The following is a 19726-nucleotide window of genomic DNA, read 5'->3' on the forward strand; positions in this document are numbered from 1 at the left end:
TATTGCCGTAAAGCGTGGGCATGCAGTGTAAAAAAAAGAAGGTGCTATCTGAGAAAATATTGGCTCTGCCACATCCTAGAAAAGTGAAAGATCTCAGCAATGCTCTCCTTTTCCGGATCCACTGTAAAGTGCACAGCAAGCTCAATCCCCTCCCCTCACGTGACACCCTTACATGAAAAGTGAACTTCATCTTGAACTCGCAACTAAACGCCTTCGCTGAATGCGGCGAATAATCCAGAATATGGACTGGGAGCACGGTAGATAAACTGCCACATAGAATGATGGTGAGGAGCTCGATATCACAATGAAAGCCTCAAATGTCTTGAAGGTGTTATTAGTGCTTATTTAAAACCAGATTCTGAAATTAGGGCGACACCCTTTTTTTTTTTAATAAAGACGAGCAACATGTGAGCCCACAAAGTTTGGGAGAGAGGCCTCATTTAATGGTAAAAATTAATTTGGTTTTAACCAGGTTTCGCAGAGACCAAGTACTTTAAGTTTGTGCTCTCTAATAAGATCATTTACAAGAAGGGCTTTTGAGGAGCGTGACCTAATATTTATGAAGCCGAATTTAAACCGAGAAAGTTTTCCTGAACTATTCTGAGTCTTAAAGTTAGTAGTACTAATACAGTGGGCCCCTGCGTTACGAGATTAATCAGTTCCGTGGTTGGGCTCGTAAGGCAAATTCACTGTATGATGGGCAATCCAAATCTATGTTAAACAGCGAACGCATTTAGAGCCCACGTTAAAAACATCAAAATTGTACATACATATTAAAAAATGGTACCAAAATAGTATAGTGAGTGCTACGTATATATAATGTACATGTATACAATCAGAAAACATCATTTTTATTTTTTTTAACAATGTTTTTATTGAATTTTTCACATACACGTATAGACAACAATGGGACATGATCGCCGACTTACATATCTCATTTGAAAAAGAGACATCACATTTCACTTCCCACATAACACAAGTAAATTGACAAAGAAACCAATCAGACAGTAGATAAAATAAAATAAAATAAAATAAAATAAAAATTCGAAATAAATATTAGAAATAAACGGCAACAACTCAGCACCTCACAACAGAATCAAGACAATTCTGCACCCTGTTTTGCAAGAAAGTTCAATAGGTCTCCACACTTTTTCAAAATTTTCTGCTTTTCCTCTGCTTATATATGTCAATCTTTCCAGTACCACAGAGGATGCCCTTGCCTCTGTCCACACGTTTATCGAAGGTATGTCCATTTTTTTCCAAGCTAGAGCTATCATTCTCCTGGCCTGTATTAGTCCAAATGCAAACTGTTCAGAGTTGACTACACGACTGTCCGGGTATATACCTAGTACACGTAGTTTTGCCCGGTGCGGTACCTTCACTCCCACAATTCCAAATATATTCTCAACTTTACCCCAGAATTCATTCAGTTTTGGACACTACCACACACAATGGTACAGGGTGCCTTTTCCTTCTAAGCATTTTATACAAGTATCTGGAACATCACGTACCAATGATTTAATTTGACTGGGGTAATGCACGTACTCATGAACCACTTGTGTTGCAATAGTTTCATTCCGGTATTGATTGATTGTTTTTGAACCTTTAAACATGCCATTTCCCAGTCAGTTTCACTTATATCTTCTTGAAGATCTACTTTCCATGTCTCCAGCCTGTCATTACTAGACTCCTTATCATATGACATCAAAGCTGTATAGAACAGAGAAATCTGACCTCTCTCATACAAATTAGAACTTGTAAGATTTGATTGTTGTGGCGGTTAGATAACATTTGCTTATATTTTGATTGTACGAAATGTTTTAGTTGTAAATGTTTGAAAAACTGTTTTTTTCTGGAATGCTATACATCTGACATCTAATCAAATGTGAGAGAATTAGTATTTTTGAGGAAAGGGTTCTTTGTTGTTATTTTCAGTAATTACGGGTCTGCAACATATAGATACAGCTTTAATGGGAGATTTAGTATTGATGCCTGTTCAATATTCACCCAGGATGGAGAAACCTCAGTTGAAAAATAAAACATTGCAGAGCGCAATTGTGCTGACCAATAATAGAGTTTCAGGTTTGGGAGCCTTAATCCTCCCTGCTCATAAGGCAGGTACAGCAGTCTAAGTCTCAATCTGGGTTTAATTAGCATTCCAGATGAATTTCCTAAAAATGCTATTCATCTTGTCAAAAAGTTACTTCGGTAATGGAAGGGTGAGTGACTGAAAGAGAGATATGAATTTTGGTACGATAGACATTTTAATCATGTTTATACGGTCAATCATTGATATAGGCAATGTCATCCATCGGTCCAATGTTTCCTTCACTTCATTCACTAGCGGATCATAATTTATTGGAATGGTAGTTTTAATGTCGGGGGTAATTTAATCAGAAAACATCATAAATAAAAATTATTGAAAGGATTTATTTACCTTTTAGTGCCACTTGTTATTCCCTAATAAAGGCTATCTCCAGCATTGTTTCCATATAAATCATCTTCTTACTTCTCTTCATAACATCACTAGCAATCTTGGGACCCATGGCTAAGACCTTTCAAGTTTGAATTAACAGTAAAATGCACTATAAATGTGGTTTTGTAACCACTCACAATGGAACAAAGCTTTACCGTTCCGCCATTTTGAAATGAGTGAGGCTGACCAATAGCAGACCACCATCTCCGTGAGGAGACGCCAACCAATAGCAGACCAGCATTATAGTGACGTATTGCATGGAGGCATTGACAAAAAATAAGTGCAATTACCTAAAAATGCCTGCGGATGGAGACGAAACAACACAAATACAGCCAAACCCCTAGGGTCATGACAGTTGTTTTTGTCGCAAAACCAGGAAAATACCATCAAGAGGGGATGAAAAAAACCACTTCGCATTATGAAATTAATGTAAGACAAGGACGCTGTAACACAGATGTCCACTGCATTAATAAGATTTTGATGCCTGGGTCTCATTTTGTATTTTGAGTAATTAAAACCTCGTCACAATGTTAGTAATGTCGGAATTCGGTTGTTGATGGCTACAACACACTTAATAATATTAATATTCCGCCTAGGTACTATGTCACTAATCCGACTGGTCGAGGAAGCATGACTACATTCCTTAATTAACACAACCTCGGCAGAAATCTTGTCACTAGGGGATTCAGCATTAGGTGTTGAAACAATGTGTGGATTGCAGTGACATAGACTAAGTATACTATGTGTGTTGGAACAGTCCAGCCTAGTGCCAGTTAACTTAACAGGCTCGCTACTCGCCTGCGACTCGACATGCTCTGATGTGAGAAGTCATGGAAGGCTCAAACAGTAATCTATGTTTCCAGAAAGAGTGATGGCGCCTTCCCAGTTTGGGTGAAGGCCGTCCTTCTTTAGCAGGTTGGGCCGGCCCAGAAAAGAGGGCCAACTATCTACAAACTAGAAACCTTGCTCTCTACAGACTAGCCATCCACCGATTAAGCGATAATAATCTGCTATACTTGTCATAATTGCCTCTTGCAGGCAGAGGGCCAGAGACAATTACTCAATGCCAACTCATCTTTCTGGCGAGATTACAAATCCGAGCTAAATTCTTCTTTGTAATCTCAGATTGCCTCATTCTCGTATCATTGGACCGACATGTATCACTATATCTGAGTAACTAGTGTTGTTTGCACTACACTGATGTCTAGGCCTCTTGCGTGTCAGCTCCCTAAGAGTAGCTTCAATGTCGGGTGCTCTGGCCCCAGGAATACACATTGCGGTGGCTGGCGTTTTAGGCTTAATGTCACAGGTGATGGAGTTCCCTATAACTAATGTCCGGGAGCCAGTAGACTGAGATGGACTACTACTGTAAATAAGGAAGTTAGACTTATTTGCTGTCTATCTACCTCGAAGCCATTGTAATATGTCATAAAAAGAAGGACAGAATATTTGGTTATTATTCAAAAATATATATACAGTGGGCCCCCAAGTTACAAACTTAATCCGTTCAGCGGCTACGCTCGTAACTTGAACTGTTTGTATGACGGGCAATCAGAACCTATGTTAATTAGTGAATGCGTGCAACGCGTGCAAAAACCTTAGGTAAAAACATCACTACTTTATACACATATTAAAAATGAGTAACATAATCTACTGTACAGTTAAATAACATATACAAAGTAAAAATGACATTTACCTTTGGGGCGACGTGACTTGAGCTGGGTGGAGGCGGAGGGGAGCAGAGACCAACCCGCAGAATTTATTTATTTATTTTCTTAAACCCGAACTTTTCTCAAACTGGAACATATCACCGGCGATTTCCTTCTCTTTAATCCATAATAGAAGAAGCCTCTCAATTTTGTTGTCGATCGAGGTCCGTCCCCCGGCAAGGAAAGTCTTGGCCTTAGAAGATTGCTGAGCAGTTACGGCCATACTCACGAGCAAGGTTAACCATGCGTGCGCCTCCTTCGTAACTTTTTTTTTATTATCTCCTGCTTGGTTTCTATTGTCATCATCCTCTTACTTCTTCCTTTACCTCCACTAGCAATTTTAGAAGCCATGTCTAACAGATAAAGTTTGCAAAGTCTTAACAACATTCCTTCCTTCTGTTTTTGACTGATTTTCTCTCCTTCCTTCCGTCCCGACCAGCTGTGCCATCAAGCTAGATGAAGGCGCTCGACCAATAGCATATCGGCATCTCCGTGACTGACATCGTGACTGAAACAGTGACTGTGACATTGTAAGAGCAATAGCATATCAGCGTTACCATGTCATTCGTGAGCAGATGATTTCGTTGATGTAGCAAAGCGAGGCCAATTGTACGTACACATTGACTGGCAACGCGTGGTGAAATCATAGTTAAAACCATCACGAATTTGCACACACATATTTAAAATTAGTACCATAATCTACTGTACAGTTAATTTAATTTAACATGGATATACAAAGAATAAATGACATTTTCCTCTGGGGCGACGTGACTTGAGCTGAGTGGAGACAGAGGTCAGCAAAGACCAACCCGCAGAATTTTTCCATCCCGACCAACTGTGCCATCAAGCTAGATAAAGGCGTTCGGCCAATAGCATATCGGCATTTCTGTGATTGACGTGACGCCGGCCAATAGCATCTCCGTGAGTGAGACCGCGACTGTGACCTTAATCGACCAATAGCATATTGGCATCTCCGTGACTGACTCCGTGACTGACACCGTGACTGAGACAGTGACTGTGACATTTTAAGAGCAATAGCGTTCAACGTTGCCGTGATGAGCGTCAACTTCTGATTTAGTTGATATTGCAAAGTGAAAATAAATGTACGAATACATTGGCCGGCATGTCGTATTGTTCGTAAGACGGAAGGTTTGTGCATAAGTGGGGGAAAAAAAAACTCCGTGGTCCACACTTGTAAGTCGAAATGTTCGTAAAAGAGGGTGTTCGTAAACCGGGGGCCGACTGTATTTGTGTTCATTGCATTTTATTTAATATTAAACTGTGATTGTATTCATGACCAATCAATTTAATCAGTTCCATATATTTAAAAAAAGTAATCATTTTGAAATTTTATGCTTTAACAAGGCGATAAAGCCAACCAAAAGCTAAAGTGATGTTTTTCATTCACAATTTTCAATTTTTATTTTCTAAACTTGAGTATTGCTCAAAAGTAACAAATAATAAATTCATATTCAATAATGTCTAATTGAATATGTTGCTGAATAAAAAGGGCACTTATCTTTGGCTTAATTTTTATTCTACCCAAACATTTGCAATGGGGGTCCTTGGAAAATGCTTTCTAATAGGTGTCCCTGATTCCAAAAGGTTTGATAACCCCTGCCTTAGATTACAAGTCACTTTGTCTATATCCAACACTGTAGGTTTGATCATACTTGTAAATGCATATGAACATACCTGTTTTCTCAATGCTAAAAACTTGGTTGGCTAAAAATGATTTTTCTATAATGCCACAGGAGTATGAGCACGCACAAGTAATTACTCTATTTTAATTTTTAGCTGCATCACAATTTATCTTTCTGGGCATAAGTTGTCTCACATCATTTTATGTCTATTCTAGTTTGTGTCATATGTACTGACCACTGTCTTTATCGTTTTCAGCAGTGGTCAGTGCCATTCCAGTGCCATTGCTTGATTCTTCTCAGTATCCTGGTATACTTCCTTCTCCTTCATGCAGCTTCACCCACACCAAATTCAGTTTAAGACCGATGCCTTTCCCCAACCTGACTGTGGACCGAGGATACACTCAAGGTAAAACCAAAAAAGGATTATCAGCCAGAAACAGTGAACAAATAAAATACCTTATTGAAACATTAGATGAGTTCACTTTTTTCTTTTTATTTTTTATTTGCAAATAGCCTTGGCATGGACATGCAAAATCTATGTTTTGCTTCTTTTTATAACTATCATGGGCTTTATGCTAATATGTAATAGGGTTACTGTCAGGTTCACCAAACCAATTACCGCCAATCCGAATGCTTGACGAAGAAAGAGATAGAAGGCAACGTTTTTGCTCATGCATGAGGAGAACGAAACAGGACCACAAAGGCTGCAGTGCTGCCACGCTCTGAGGTCCTTCCTCGCTCCCCTTAGTTTTATTATTCAGAGATCCCTAGATTACATGAAGGTTCCGGCCCTAAAGGGTAGAGATGCATGGGGGAGCGATGTGTGCGGCTGGAACCCAGATTCTTGAAATACATCTTTGTGAAAGCTAAGCGCGGGCGTGTGTGAATGGCACTATGTAGTATGCAGCAACACGTTCCAGTAAGTCGAATGCCCGGGTCCACCACACTTCCCCACCCAACTTCGTCTTTCTGGGGGAGCCTCCAGGTGACCCCGGGTCCTGGGTGCTGTTTGACGGGCCCTGAAAAGACTCCAACAACCACTATCACACGGCCCGGAGCGCCCCTGACATGTGTGGAACATGTTGCTATTCTAATAGTTAAGAAAAGGTGTCAAATGTACAATCACTGTGAATCAACATCAATAATAAATCATTTAAACAATTAGGAACATTTGATCAATATAATAGCTAACACATGATTGATTGGTACACGTGCTTTACTCAACTGAGTACTACTGATTGCTGTATTAATGACTTCAATTAAAATGTCATAATTGATTGGCACATCTGATTAAATACTGATTTATTCCACATTAAAATAAAAGGTTTACTAAATTTCTCCAACAGTCACTGTAATATTTTCCAAAGATCCACGGGAAACTGTTCGTTTCACTCACCTTTATCATATTGTCAAGCATTTACCTTCATTTCAATTCGGAAAATCCTATTTCACTTCTCTAAAAAAAAATAAATAAATAAAAATTAAAAAAAAAGCTTACAAAGCCTCAGGTTCCCAAAAAACTTCTCTGGAGAGTCATCCAAATTTCTCATCTATGTTTTAGTTCTTCACTGCATGAGCATTGGTGAACAAAATGTTGTGTAATGTGTAACACTTGAGCTCATGCTAAAATAATGGGTCATTATTTTTTCAATTAACTTATAAAAAAGTAAACGTTGCTGTCTGTGTGATTTAGTGGTTCTGATGATCAGACCTGTATTATACCGCAGTGTCCATTTTGTTTCTTTTGTAATGAATGCTGATACTGACTGTATAAAGTAATTTGCATGTGCAAGGTTGTAGATGACCACAATTTATCTTGCTGGACATTTTCATTTTCAAATTACAGAATAGATGGAAAATCCTAAAAAGAGAATCGACTGAGTAAACTTTTGCGAGCGTCTGTGTTCCTGCTATCAAGCTTCCTGTCTTTTGTGAGACAATTTTACTGCAGAGCCAAATGATGCATTAGGGGGGAGTAATTCAATGATTGCCTAATTTCTTGTCAGCTTGTATCATTGACTTGGAGACAGTCAAGAAACAATAAGAAGCCTCAGAATCATTCAATTATCTACCACCCTGGGAGGACTGATCACTAGCAACAAAATTCAGTTCCACGTAACTGTCAAGGGGAACACAAAACAATACTGGAGCCTTCTGTTAATCACACCTTGTATGACATTGTATAAAGTCTCAGGCTGTGAGCCCATTATTGTGCAAGATTTTACAAGCCGATAAGTGATTGTCATTTCAGACTTCCAACTTCGTTTGACCAAATTGTAAGTGATGTTAAAGTGAAAATAATTTACAGTACAGTGGGCCCCCGGGTTACGAACTTAATCCGTTCAGCGGCTACGCTCGTATCTCGAATTGCTCGTGAATGCGTGCAACGCGCGCCGAAGCCTTAGGTAAAAACGACACACTGTATACATACATTAAAATTAAGTGACATAATCTGCTGTACACTTGCATTATATAGTAAATACCATGGATAATTAGCTTTTACCTTTGAAACGACGAGACTTGAGCTGGGTGTAAGCAGAGGGGGGCAGAGTCCAACGCTCAAAGTTAATACGGCGATAGATATGCTATTGGTCTTACAGTGTTACAGTAACTCTTTCAGTCAGGGTGCAAATCACGCAGATACTAAAACATCATCCTCTTATTTCTTTCTTTACCGCTGCTAGTAATTTTAGAAGCTATGTCTAACAGATAAAGTTTGCAAAGTCTTCACAACATTCCGTTTTTCACTAATTTTCTCTCCTTCCTTCCATTGGCGTTCGGCCAATAGCATATCGGCATTTCTGTGATTGACGTGTGACGCCGGCCAATAGCATCTCCGTGAGTGAGACCGGGTGACCTTAATCGACCAATAGCATATTCGCATCTCCGTGACTGACTGATAATTATTCGCACTTTTTTTTTTAAACGGTTGGAATGTATTGACAATTAATTTAAAAAAAAACACACATTTAAACCAATGACAATTCTTTGTCCTGCAATCGGCACATTTAATTTCATGTCAGCTGTTTTTCCCGTTAGCTGTACAAACACTACACTTAAATGGTAATATATTTAGACACCGTGAGTGAGACAGTCAGTGTGACGTTGTAAGACCAATAGCGTTCACGTTACTGCCACAAGTATCTACTGATGATTGATGAAGTTGCTACTGTTGATTTTATTGACGCAATTAAACGAGAACTTTCCTACATACTCAATAGCCGGCATGTCGAATTGCCCGTAAGGCGAGAGGTTTGTTCGTAAGCGGAGGACAAAAATCTCCCTGATCCACGCTCGTAAGGCGAATTGTTCGTAAATCAGGGTGCTCGTAAGCCGGGGGCCGACTGTATATGGAAAGTTCCCACTTCCAGTTTGTGCCTGGGCTTCCTCAGTCACCGTTCATTAATTTCAACTAACGTTTGTCTTAATGATGTGAATGATGACATGCTATTGTTGAATAAAAATTAAAATCCTTTTAATTGCATTCCTGTCTAATTTGACCAGTACTTAAATTAAATGCATAGAGGGTAAAATTAGATAAGGGTAGATGGTTGTGTAGAGTGTGCAGTCAACAGACTTTATGTATATTTGATTCATTTGTTTACCTGGGGTAATATCTGCTGAAAATAGAAATGTAATGATTAATTCTAAACCAGTGTCTGATATTTTTTTAATCTCCACATTTTTCCCCATGTAATACCTTTTAGCTCATGCACCTATCCATTTTTTGCCCTACTCACGCTAAGATGGAACTCATTCCTTTTTTTTTTTTTTTACAAATAGGCAAGCATTAATTTGAGTCCTAAACATGTCTAAATAGGAAAAACGTAGTGTAATGTATTTGAATAGTTTCATGTTAAAATTTCATATTACAATATTGATTATCAGTGTTAAAGAAGTAAAGATTTAAAACATAACGTTTTTTTTTTTTTTTAGGTTGGCACACAAAAGATATTCAATTAAGTGTGAATAATGACCATTAACAGGAAAAGTGATACAGTTTGGGCTGACATGGGCTCACCACCTGTGTGAGGGGCCATAGGGGTCGGGTGCAAAGAGAGCTGGGCAGCGGCCAAAGGCAAGGACATTGGCGCACCGATCCCCGGCGACAGAAGCTAGCTCTTGGGACATGGAATGTCTCCTCTCTGGCCGGGAAGAAGCCTGAGCTGGTGTGCGAGGCTGAGAAGTTCAGACTAGATATAGATCACCTCCACACACAGCTTGGGCTCTGGTACCAGTCCTCTCAGGAGGGGTTGGACTCTCTTCCACTCTGGAGTTGCCTGCGGTGAGAGGCGCAGAGCTGGTGTGGGCATTCTTGTTGCCGCCCAGCTCAGCGCCTGTACATTGGGGTTTACCCCAGTGGACGAGAGGGTAGCCTCCCTCCGCCTTCGGGTGGGGGGACGGGTCCTGACTGTTGTTTGTGCCTATGCACCAAACACCAGTGCACCATTGACACTGTGTACAGTGGAGATGGGGCACTGCTCACCTCAACTTGGGACGTTGTGAATCGGTGGGCAGAATACTTCGAAGACCCCCTCAATCCCACCGACACGTCTTCCTCGGAGGGAGCAGAGTCTTCGGGCACCGAGGTGCGCTCTCCCATCTCTGGGGCTGAAGTCACTGAGGTGGTCAAGAAACTCCTTAGTGGCAAGGCCCCAGGGGTGGATGAGATCCGCCCGGAGTTCCTGAAGGCTCTGGATGTTGTAGGGCTGTCTTGGCTGACACGCCTCAGCAACATCGCGTGGACGTCAGGGACAGTGCCCCTGGATTGGCAAACTGGGGTGGTGGTCCCCCTTTATAAGAAGGGGGAACGGAGGGTGTGTTCGAACTACAGGGGAATCACACTCCTCAGCCTTCCCGGTAAGGTCTATTCAGGGTTGCTGGAGCTTCAGTTGGAAAAGGGTGGAATGTCCTCTCTGGGTCGGGGATGAGGTCCTGCCCCAAGTGGAGGAGTTCAAGTATCTTGGGGTCTTGTTCACGAGTGAGGGTAGGATGGAGCGTGAGATCGACGGATGGATCGGTGCGGCGTCTGCTCTCATGCAGGCTCTGCACCGGTCTGTCGTGGTGAAGAGAGGGCTGAGCCAAAAGGCGAAGCTCTCTTTTTACCACTTGATCTACGTTCCTGCCCTCACCTATGGCCACGAGCTGTGGGTCGTGACCGAAAGAACAAGATCCCGGATACAAGCGGCCGAAATGAGTTTCCTCTGCAGGGTGTCCGGCCTCTACCTTAGAGATAGGGTGAAAAGCTCGGTCATCCGGGAGGGGCTCAGCGTCGAGCCGCTGCTCCTCCGTGTTGAGAGGAGCCAGCTGAGGTGGTTCGGGCATCTGGTTAGGATGCCCCCCGGACGCCTTCCTGGTGAGGTGTTTCGGGCATGTCCCACTGGAAGGAGGCCCCGGGGACAACCCAGGACATGCTGGAGGGACTATGTCTCTCGGCTGGCCTGGGAGCGCCTGGGGAGCCTTCCGTAAGGGCTGGATGAAGTGGCCGGGGAGAGGGAGGTCTGGGCTTCCTTGCTCAAGCTGCTGCCCCCGCGACCCAACCCCGGAAGACAGCCGTAGAAGATGGATGGATGGATGGATGGTGATACAGTTTAGGAAATGAATGGAAAGTTGGACCCTACATGGTGTATTTTTAGCTCCACAAAAGATGCTGTTCCATAGATATTAGATTGCAATGAATGGGTCATAAATGTGAGTTTTGTAATTGTAACTGTACGTGTTGTTGACTTTAAATTTAATCTAAAGGTTGGTCTATTTTTCTGTTTTTGGAAACATTAGTTTTGACTTTTAATTGCCAGCAAGGCATTACTTCCTTCTGTTGTAAAAGTATTTTTTAACCGTGTAAATTGTAGCAGTGTGTAGGTGTTTTTTACAAGAGTGCAGACTCTGTCTTGCCTGTACACACCACAGCCTAGACCAGCAGTGCCCGTTTAGGCTGGATAGGGGCTCTCAAGGACTGGACGGGCACCTCTGACTTAGACATTCTCCAACCTAATCTAAGGTGTCGTCTACTTTCAGTCACCAAATGTTACACTAAATTCCCAAGCATGTTAATATCAACCAACATTAACTCATTTACTGCCACTGACTGCTTCTGATGTCAGAAATCAATGTTACCTAGATATGCCCCTCTTTTAAAATACAGTATTTTTGTTCATCTGTTCATCTGGAAAATCTGTTGACACGTGAAGCTCGCAAACGCTTCAAGCTTAGACCAAGCGTAACACTTGAAGATAGGATACAAGAAATAAAGATGAAAGATGAATGAAGCAAAGTGAAAGCTATTATGCATGAAAATGAATACTTAGTGTAGATTTGGCAATTTTTTTTTCCTTTTCCAGTGTTAGATGGTTTTGTTTGATGTTTTTTTCTGTCTACGTCCAAGACATAGATTTGCTATAGTGAAAAGTCCCGTTGTGAAAAAATTCTGTCTGAAAATATGATTTTGTTGTATAGGCGTTCTACTGTTGCTTGACAAAAGATATCATAGTGCATTCGTTCTGCACCCATTTTCAGGTAGAGTGATACCCCCCCCCCCCCCGCAATAAGTGAAAAACCACAAAGTAGTGGTCTTGCAGGACACTCAAACTTGACACAGAAAGGGACGTGCCTGTGCCACTCATAAAACAAACACGTTGTTGGCTACACCCATGGGAAGGGAGCAAAGACTTTCACCAGACCTAGATTTCTTTTATAATAAAATGGTATTTCAAGTGTAAACTCTCATTATTTTCATGTTTGCTTATCTACAGCTTTCACTTTAATTAGACTTCTGGGTGCCACTAATATGACCGTGGCTGCCGCGAGACTTCAAAGGTTGGAGAGGGGTAACTTCAGTTACTATATAACGTTTATTAATTTAAGATTTAAGTAACAATGTGTACTGCAGTAGTTCGATGTCGGCGGCAAGTGCATTTATAGTTACCTCGTCTGTCTGGCATGCAGGAAACCGTGAAAGCAAATCTGCGATGGACTGAGGGCGCGATAGGCGAGGCGCGAAGTAGTGCCACGGTATTTCTAAAACTGGTTTGCAGTGTGTTTGGGGTCATTGTCTTAAAATTGTGGATTTCATTATTATTCTTGTGAAAGTATTTTGTTAGTTGCGCTATAGTGCAAATAGTTATGGTGCCAAATTCTCAACAATATATGTGTAGGTGCTAGATGTTCAAGACGCTTTAAGCCAAGCTTTCACACTATACTAAGTACTAACACCCTGTCTGCAGAGAAATGTGATGACAACTACTATAAATTGGTTTCCATCAAGTGCTTGCATGGAAATCTGAAACAGTACGACATATCAATTGTGTTGAGAGTCGATTTAATGTATACGGTATTTTTATAAATTACATTTCTTGTTTCTGAAAAGAACTAGGTGACTCATATTTTGTCCTTCCTCTTTCATCCCATCTCATTTGCAATTCCTTCCATTATTCCTGTCTGCACTGTTTCATCACGTTTCTAAGTCATATCCACAGATGCTTCCTCAAATCCTCTTCTGCAGCAGCAGTCTCCACAACAACAGCCTCCTCCCCTCATCCCCGGCTCCTGTGTTAGTACAGGGGAACATGTTCCAGGTGTTGGCCCAGTCTCTGGGGCCCTTGCTGCTGCTACCCCGGTTGCATCAGAGGAATCACAGGCATGTCGGAATATACCAACCGCATGCGTGCGGCCAACTCACCCACTTAGAAGTTTTACAAATCCACTGCTGCCACCTCCAATAAGCACCATTGACGCCAAGGTGTACACTTCTATGCTGCCACAGTCAAGTAAGTAAAACAATTTTCTTTATCCTTTTTTTTTTTTTTGACACACACTTGAGCTGTATGAAAAGTATGCTTGAATGTTTTATCAAGGTTGATACAGTATGTTAAAGTTACACAGATTCGAAGTGTAACGATTTTATTAAAAAAAAGGTTTCTAAATACAGAAATTGAACATCAGATTACTAATTGGTGGTGGTGTATTGTGTTTGATGCCCAGTCTTAATGATTTGTCATTTAAAAAGTCTGTATTTCTATTTACGCCATGGTTGATACTAAGTAATGACAGTTGATAATTTGTTAAAACAGTTGCAAACATTGGTGAGTAGCAAACAGAATGCAATATATGATCTCATATTACCTATAAACAGCATGGATTGGCTAGCTTTCTTTACCTACTCTTTGGCCACAGGCTAACCACCTTGTATAGACCCCTTGAGGTAGCTTGGGGTGTTTGTATGTTACCACATGACAGGGCAGGCCCAGATTGAGGAAGACAATCTGTGCCTGTGCCTTATTCCAGATGTGTGAGGAGGAGATCCGGAAGGTATTGGGGTTGGGCAGTCAAGTCAAGTTTATTTGTATAGCCCTGAATCACCACAGTCTCAAAAGGCTTCACAGGTGAAAAATAAGTCACACAGAACATCATTAATACCCAACAACATCCTCTGAACAAAGCTCCCAGAAGGGGAAGGAAAAACTCAAAACCCCATCTGGGGAAAAGAAGAAAGCTTCTGAAGGGACCACAGGTGGAAGGAGCCTCTTTCCAGGCTCAACAGATTGTACTAGATGCCAAGTGCAAAAAAGAACACATTGTGCCATATTTGGCAAAAATGCCTTGACAGCAGGGGAGGCCATTGGGTAAGATCCTCTTCAGAATCTGTGCTAGTTGGTCCATCCTAACGAGGCACCATAGAGGAGGTAGTAGTGCCAGGGAGCAGGGCCTCTTAGCTCTGCAGCAGTATGATTGGACTGTGGCAGACTAAAACACTGACTTCTGTACAACCGTCTGACTGTTCGGAAAATGCCCAAGCCCAATTCAGAGGGAGGAATACAGTTGGGTCAAATAGCACTTCCCCCCTTACAGCCTAGATCTCTTCTCTGAGTTTGGCTTATCCTTCCAAGATGTCCCTGGGAGCTCTGGTGGACTTGGGGCCAATCCCTCCATCATTAGCAAGGAGCTAATGGTTCAACATGATCTTGAGATCACTTCCATGTCAAAGTAATTTTCAGTCTGAGCTCTTAACTTGTGACCCTCTGGGCACAGGCATGCTCAGCACGCTCAACAACCCAGGCTCTAACTGCTAGGTAGGCCAGAAGGTCTGTGCCTGTCAGGAGACTGGCCTCCCTTGCCCCCATGCCCAAGCACCTTTATGAACTGAGACGGATATCACTTACACACACACACACACCACTATTGTATGATTGTTGTCACGTTGCTGAACCTTCAGGGCGGTAACATTTGTAACTGAGGGCTACTCTAACCAGTAAAAAAGAGGACTTGACAAGGTGTGTGGCAAAGCGACTGGAGACTGTAACTGCCCACATCTCTGTCTGTTCTCATGAGCGAAAATAATCGAGTCTCCTATCTTCCTCCCTTGTGTGTGATTAAATGTTCTAGCTTGACAGAACCTGACAAGTACCCTTTTCATTTTGATTAAGATCCCCAAAACTGCTCCCTTTTTTACAGACGGTAGATCTTCACGGTAGTCCATGCGTGCCCAGTAGTCTTCATGAATATGCATAACTGTGGAAATGATAAAATTTCCAAAAGTACCACAAGCAGCTCCAACTTTATGCAAATATGCAACAAAACTTGATGTGTTAATGATTTTTGGTGCCAAACAGGAAAAGTATGTGCAAACTGTGTGGAGAAGCAATATTTTGATTCATACAAACATACACCTACACATGTGTATGTGTCATACACATGACATACACCTCTTACAAGAAGTTAGTTAGTTAGTTATAAGAAGGTCAATTTCTTTTAATTTGACTTTCTGTTCAATGATTCAGTACTTTTTGTGTAACTAGTTTTTGTTTAAAAGTTAGCTGAACTCCAACATTCACATCCATTAGCGTTTTTGGTTAATCCATTTAAAGAATAAATGTCAATAAAAGGAATTTACAATGAATAGTGAAATTATTAAAAATTACTCGTATTTCTTTAGTTTGACAAACAGACTGTCTTATTCCTTTCCATTCTTTTCGCTTTGTGTCTTTAGCTGTCTTAACACCTATAGCAATGTGAGCAGAAAACTAAATAGTTGCTGGATGGTGTACTTGTGTGAAGGCATAGATGCATTATGTTTCTAGGCTCTATTGATGGATATTAGTACTGTGTGTGGGTGTGCACTTCCCATTATGGCTATGTTTACATGCCCAAGTGGGCTTAGATTAACATTGATTTTCAGCTCTGAGGAAGATTTTGAACAGAAAAAGCAAGCCAGTGGCGAAGCTCAGGTGTTCGAAAAACCCCAAGAATGGTCATCAAAAGCCTCCCTCCACAAGCTCACAATCTTCCTGGGCACCCCCATAGTTAAATCATCCCATACCCACCCTTCGAGCCCACAGAACATCTCCTAACAAGATTGAATAAAGCAGATTAGAGCCACCACATTTAGTGTTGTATATTTTTATCCTGGGATGAATGACTCCCTGATGAAAGGGATTTGTTTTTTTGTTTTATTAATTGGCCAGCTGCAGAGAGGTATATTTAAGCGCACAATGAAGAAAATGTTAAGATTTACATAATGTCGAACTTTAGATCGACTTCATATTCCATTGTTGGAAGGCAAGCCTTTTGGGGTCCTCCCACGTGTTCGTCCAATTCCAGGTTCAGTCAATAACTGGATTCCAGAGGAATGAAATATGACAAACACTTCGAAGTTTTTAGTGCAGAATATTCTGGGCACAAATGTGATGCAGACAAAGGCTAAGATCGTGCAGTTTGTGCAAAGAGCATATTCAAAGCAAGTTCTTTTATACTCGTAGCAGAGAGGTACCGAAACGTATCGAAACAAACTTATCAAAATGAAACTGAAACTTAGGTTGGGTATTTTTCCACCTGGATATAAATCAGAGTAAAACTGGATGCAGCTGGTTTGAACAGAGTGCACTCTTACTAAGCCAAGGTCATACAAAGTTATAAAACAGCACACAAGCATGGCTAAATATGTTATGATTCAGTCTTCACTATATATGTTATGATGCAGTCTTCAATCCCCTTTTCGAACTCGAAAGACTCCGACACCAAGAAAACACATAAAGAAAATTAGCATCCCCTTTTGGGTTTGAAAACACTCCAGCAAAAAAAAGGGAAACGGAAATTAAATGGGGCCTGCTGGGGTAAATGTGTGTAGAGGTGAGATAATGGCAGGGGACGGGGTGGGACGGGGGCAGTGCTGGTGACGTCGGAGCGGAATTAGGCATGGCAAGAGGCTTTCCGGTCAGGGTAAGAGCAGGGCGGGTCAATGAGAGATGGTCCCACGTGTCCCCCTTTCCCTCCAATCGAACAATGGATGAAGGCCGTTCCACCACCTTGTAGGGACCGTCCCATCAGGGTTCAGACCACTTCCGCTTCAACACCTTGAGACACACAAAAACACAATCATTAAGCACATGGGGAGCACCTATTAGAGAGCATCTAAAAACTCAAATGTTAATTGTTTTAGCTCGAGTGACCCTTCAACTGGTTGTGCTGACAATGGACCTGATGGCGCGTGGAATGGTCGCTTGGTATGACACTTAAAGTGTGTCCACCCATTTGATGAATTTAGAGATGTTTGAATGGTCATTAAAGCAGTTGGAAGTGTGAGAAATCTCTAAAAGAAGACTAGGACAAGCCTAGCTGCTAAACAGCAAAAAGAGTAACTCAGACCAGCCAAGACTGACTTTTCTATGCCATGGCACAGGGAAAAAACTTGGCGAGCAAACTCATGCGTTCCCAGCACTAATTCCCCGCTCAAGCGCCCCTGCCTGGTTTTTATTCATTCAGCAAAGCATTGCACATTACAAGACATAACAAAAAGAGCTAGCCGGGTGCCACCAACAGCTCGGCCAAGGTCCCAGCTCACACTTTCCTGCGTCAACAGCTTTATCTAAGGACTGGGGCGAGATGAACTAGGACTGCATACATGGATAGCAATCCACACTATTCTAGACAAGAAATAAGCACATAATGATAACAACCTAATATATGATTTCCTTCACATATCCCCCCCTGATTATCATTATTAAAACACATCAAACAATGTTGAAAGCTATTGCTTGAGTGGGAAGAAAACTACCCAAAAACCCATTGGGAAAAAGGTAGAAACCCTTCCCAAGCAAGAGCTCGTTACAAAAGAAAAAGAAAAAAAAGCTAAAGCTCTTTTTGGTCCAATACATGTATATACACATCACAAACCACATCAACATCCCATGTCTAAAATCGTTTCCGTAGGTGCATCTTGAATGGTTCAGATAGTTGTTGAATCGTCGTCAGAGTCGGGGACAGAGTCAACAGGTTGATAGTCAGTCATGGCCATGGTCACTTGCGCTGCTAACCCCAACAGCATCCATGATTGTCTGTTTTGGATGGTTATAAGTTAAGTAGCGTGTAATTGTGAGGCTGTGTGCGTAAAAGGTGCCTCCGTGAAATCAGTCATGATACTTTATGACTGAAATAATTGAGCAACTCGGTGTGTTTGTACTCAGTCACTGGAAATAGAGCACCAATTATGGCAAATGCGAACCCGCTGCATTTGCTTTGGCAATCAATTTGTCTTTGTCAGGAATGCTCCAGGGCATGCCAATTGCATCAAAAATAGACTGAAGGTTGTCCGGTGATTGGGACTGGCGGTTTGTCAGTGTTGCGTTTGGACCTATGGTTGGAGTTCTCAACACTGAAACAAAAGTAACGTTAATCACTGTTCCCGTGATGTCCGTCAAAAGCTGAAGGTTGCCCATGACGCCTCTTTGTGAGAGGTAGGCGTTGTTGGTCGTCCGGACACAAGGGCGCCGCCCAGCACCAAGCAGCATACTGCTCAGAGGATTGCTGGCGGCCAGGTCATTCTCCTGAGAGGGGTGTGTTTACCACAAAAACCCTTTCTCCCACTGTGGTTTTTCGTTGGTGCACCGTCCGTGCACTTGGGGGTGCTGATCCTCACTTCGAGAGACTGGCGTCGCTAGGCCCGTCAACAGGGGGTTGAAGGATCTTGCACTGCAACTGCTACATCCACCCATCGCGTCCTTCAACTTTCACCGCAGTTTGGTGTCGCTGCGATCATTATGGAATGGGCCAGCCCAACGTTCACTGTCCCAACGAGGTCGTCAGCACCTTGAGGAACACATGGTCTCCGATCCGGACCCGGGTTTTCTGTGGGATAGAACACACTGGCCAGTCATTGTGCTTATGCATCTCCCTTGTGCCAAACAGTCTTTTCATGTGAACTGGAAAAGAACATCCACTCGGTGGCTGGTCATGGGTTAAGTCTGGTAGTCCGTATGGTCCTCCATATACTATTTCAAATGGTGATAACGTTTTTCCTTCAGCGGAACAATTCTCAAACCCATGGGAAAGCATATAATGATTGACTAGATCAGGCATGTCCAAAGTCCGGCCCGGGGGCGAAAGCGTCCCGTGATCAATTTCCATCCGGCCCGAGGCCTGCGTCATAAATACATTAACATCTGGCCCACATGGAGAATGAATACATTGGGCAGCAGCGCTTTTACCTGCGTGTGCTAAATGCTGCCATCTATAGGCTCAGTTAGGAACAGCAAATTAGTATATGAGTAATTTACTGTATGAGCCCCTAATTTTCTAAAATGGCGACAGTCAACATAAGGAGGAAAGTTGGGCTGCAGTGTGACGCAGAGAGCCGCGGAAGGCGGCTGCAGCATTCTCTCGCCAATTTTTACCGACAGCTAGATAAGGACAAGTTCCGAGAGATTCGAGCATTTGGTAAGAAAATGCTAAACTTGTTCGGGTCGACGTATTCCTGTAAGAAGATATTCTCAGTTTTGAACTTAAATAAGAGCCAAATGAGGACACGGCCATCAGACTCTCACTTACAAGACATCTACTACTGCCATAGACCCAGACCTTATTTTAAATGAGTCCTGCACTTGTTGATATGACTATTACTTGATTTA

At 42.0% G+C, this 19726-nt stretch overlaps 1 protein-coding gene across 15 annotated transcripts in view; it reads left to right on the forward strand.

The window, feature by feature from the left end:
- The window catches only part of dcc (DCC netrin 1 receptor), a 482450-nt gene that overhangs the window by 398733 nt on the left and 63991 nt on the right, over nucleotides 1-19726 (forward strand). For 13 of the 15 annotated variants that reach the window (XM_088435577.1, XM_088435580.1, XM_088435584.1 and 10 more), the window contains 2 exons: nucleotides 6085-6234; nucleotides 13292-13594. In XM_088435577.1, the coding sequence (XP_088291703.1) occupies nucleotides 6085-6234; nucleotides 13292-13594 (453 nt within the window). The remainder of the gene's footprint in view (nucleotides 1-6084; nucleotides 6235-13291; nucleotides 13595-19726) is intronic. The other 2 variants (XM_088435578.1, XM_088435589.1) reach the window with 2 other exon arrangements.

Source organism: Hippichthys cyanospilos, chromosome 15, assembly GCF_059441005.1.
Source record: "Hippichthys cyanospilos isolate Australia breed blue-spotted pipefish chromosome 15, RoL_Hcya_1.0, whole genome shotgun sequence".
Classification (NCBI taxonomy): domain Eukaryota; kingdom Metazoa; phylum Chordata; class Actinopteri; order Syngnathiformes; family Syngnathidae; genus Hippichthys; species Hippichthys cyanospilos.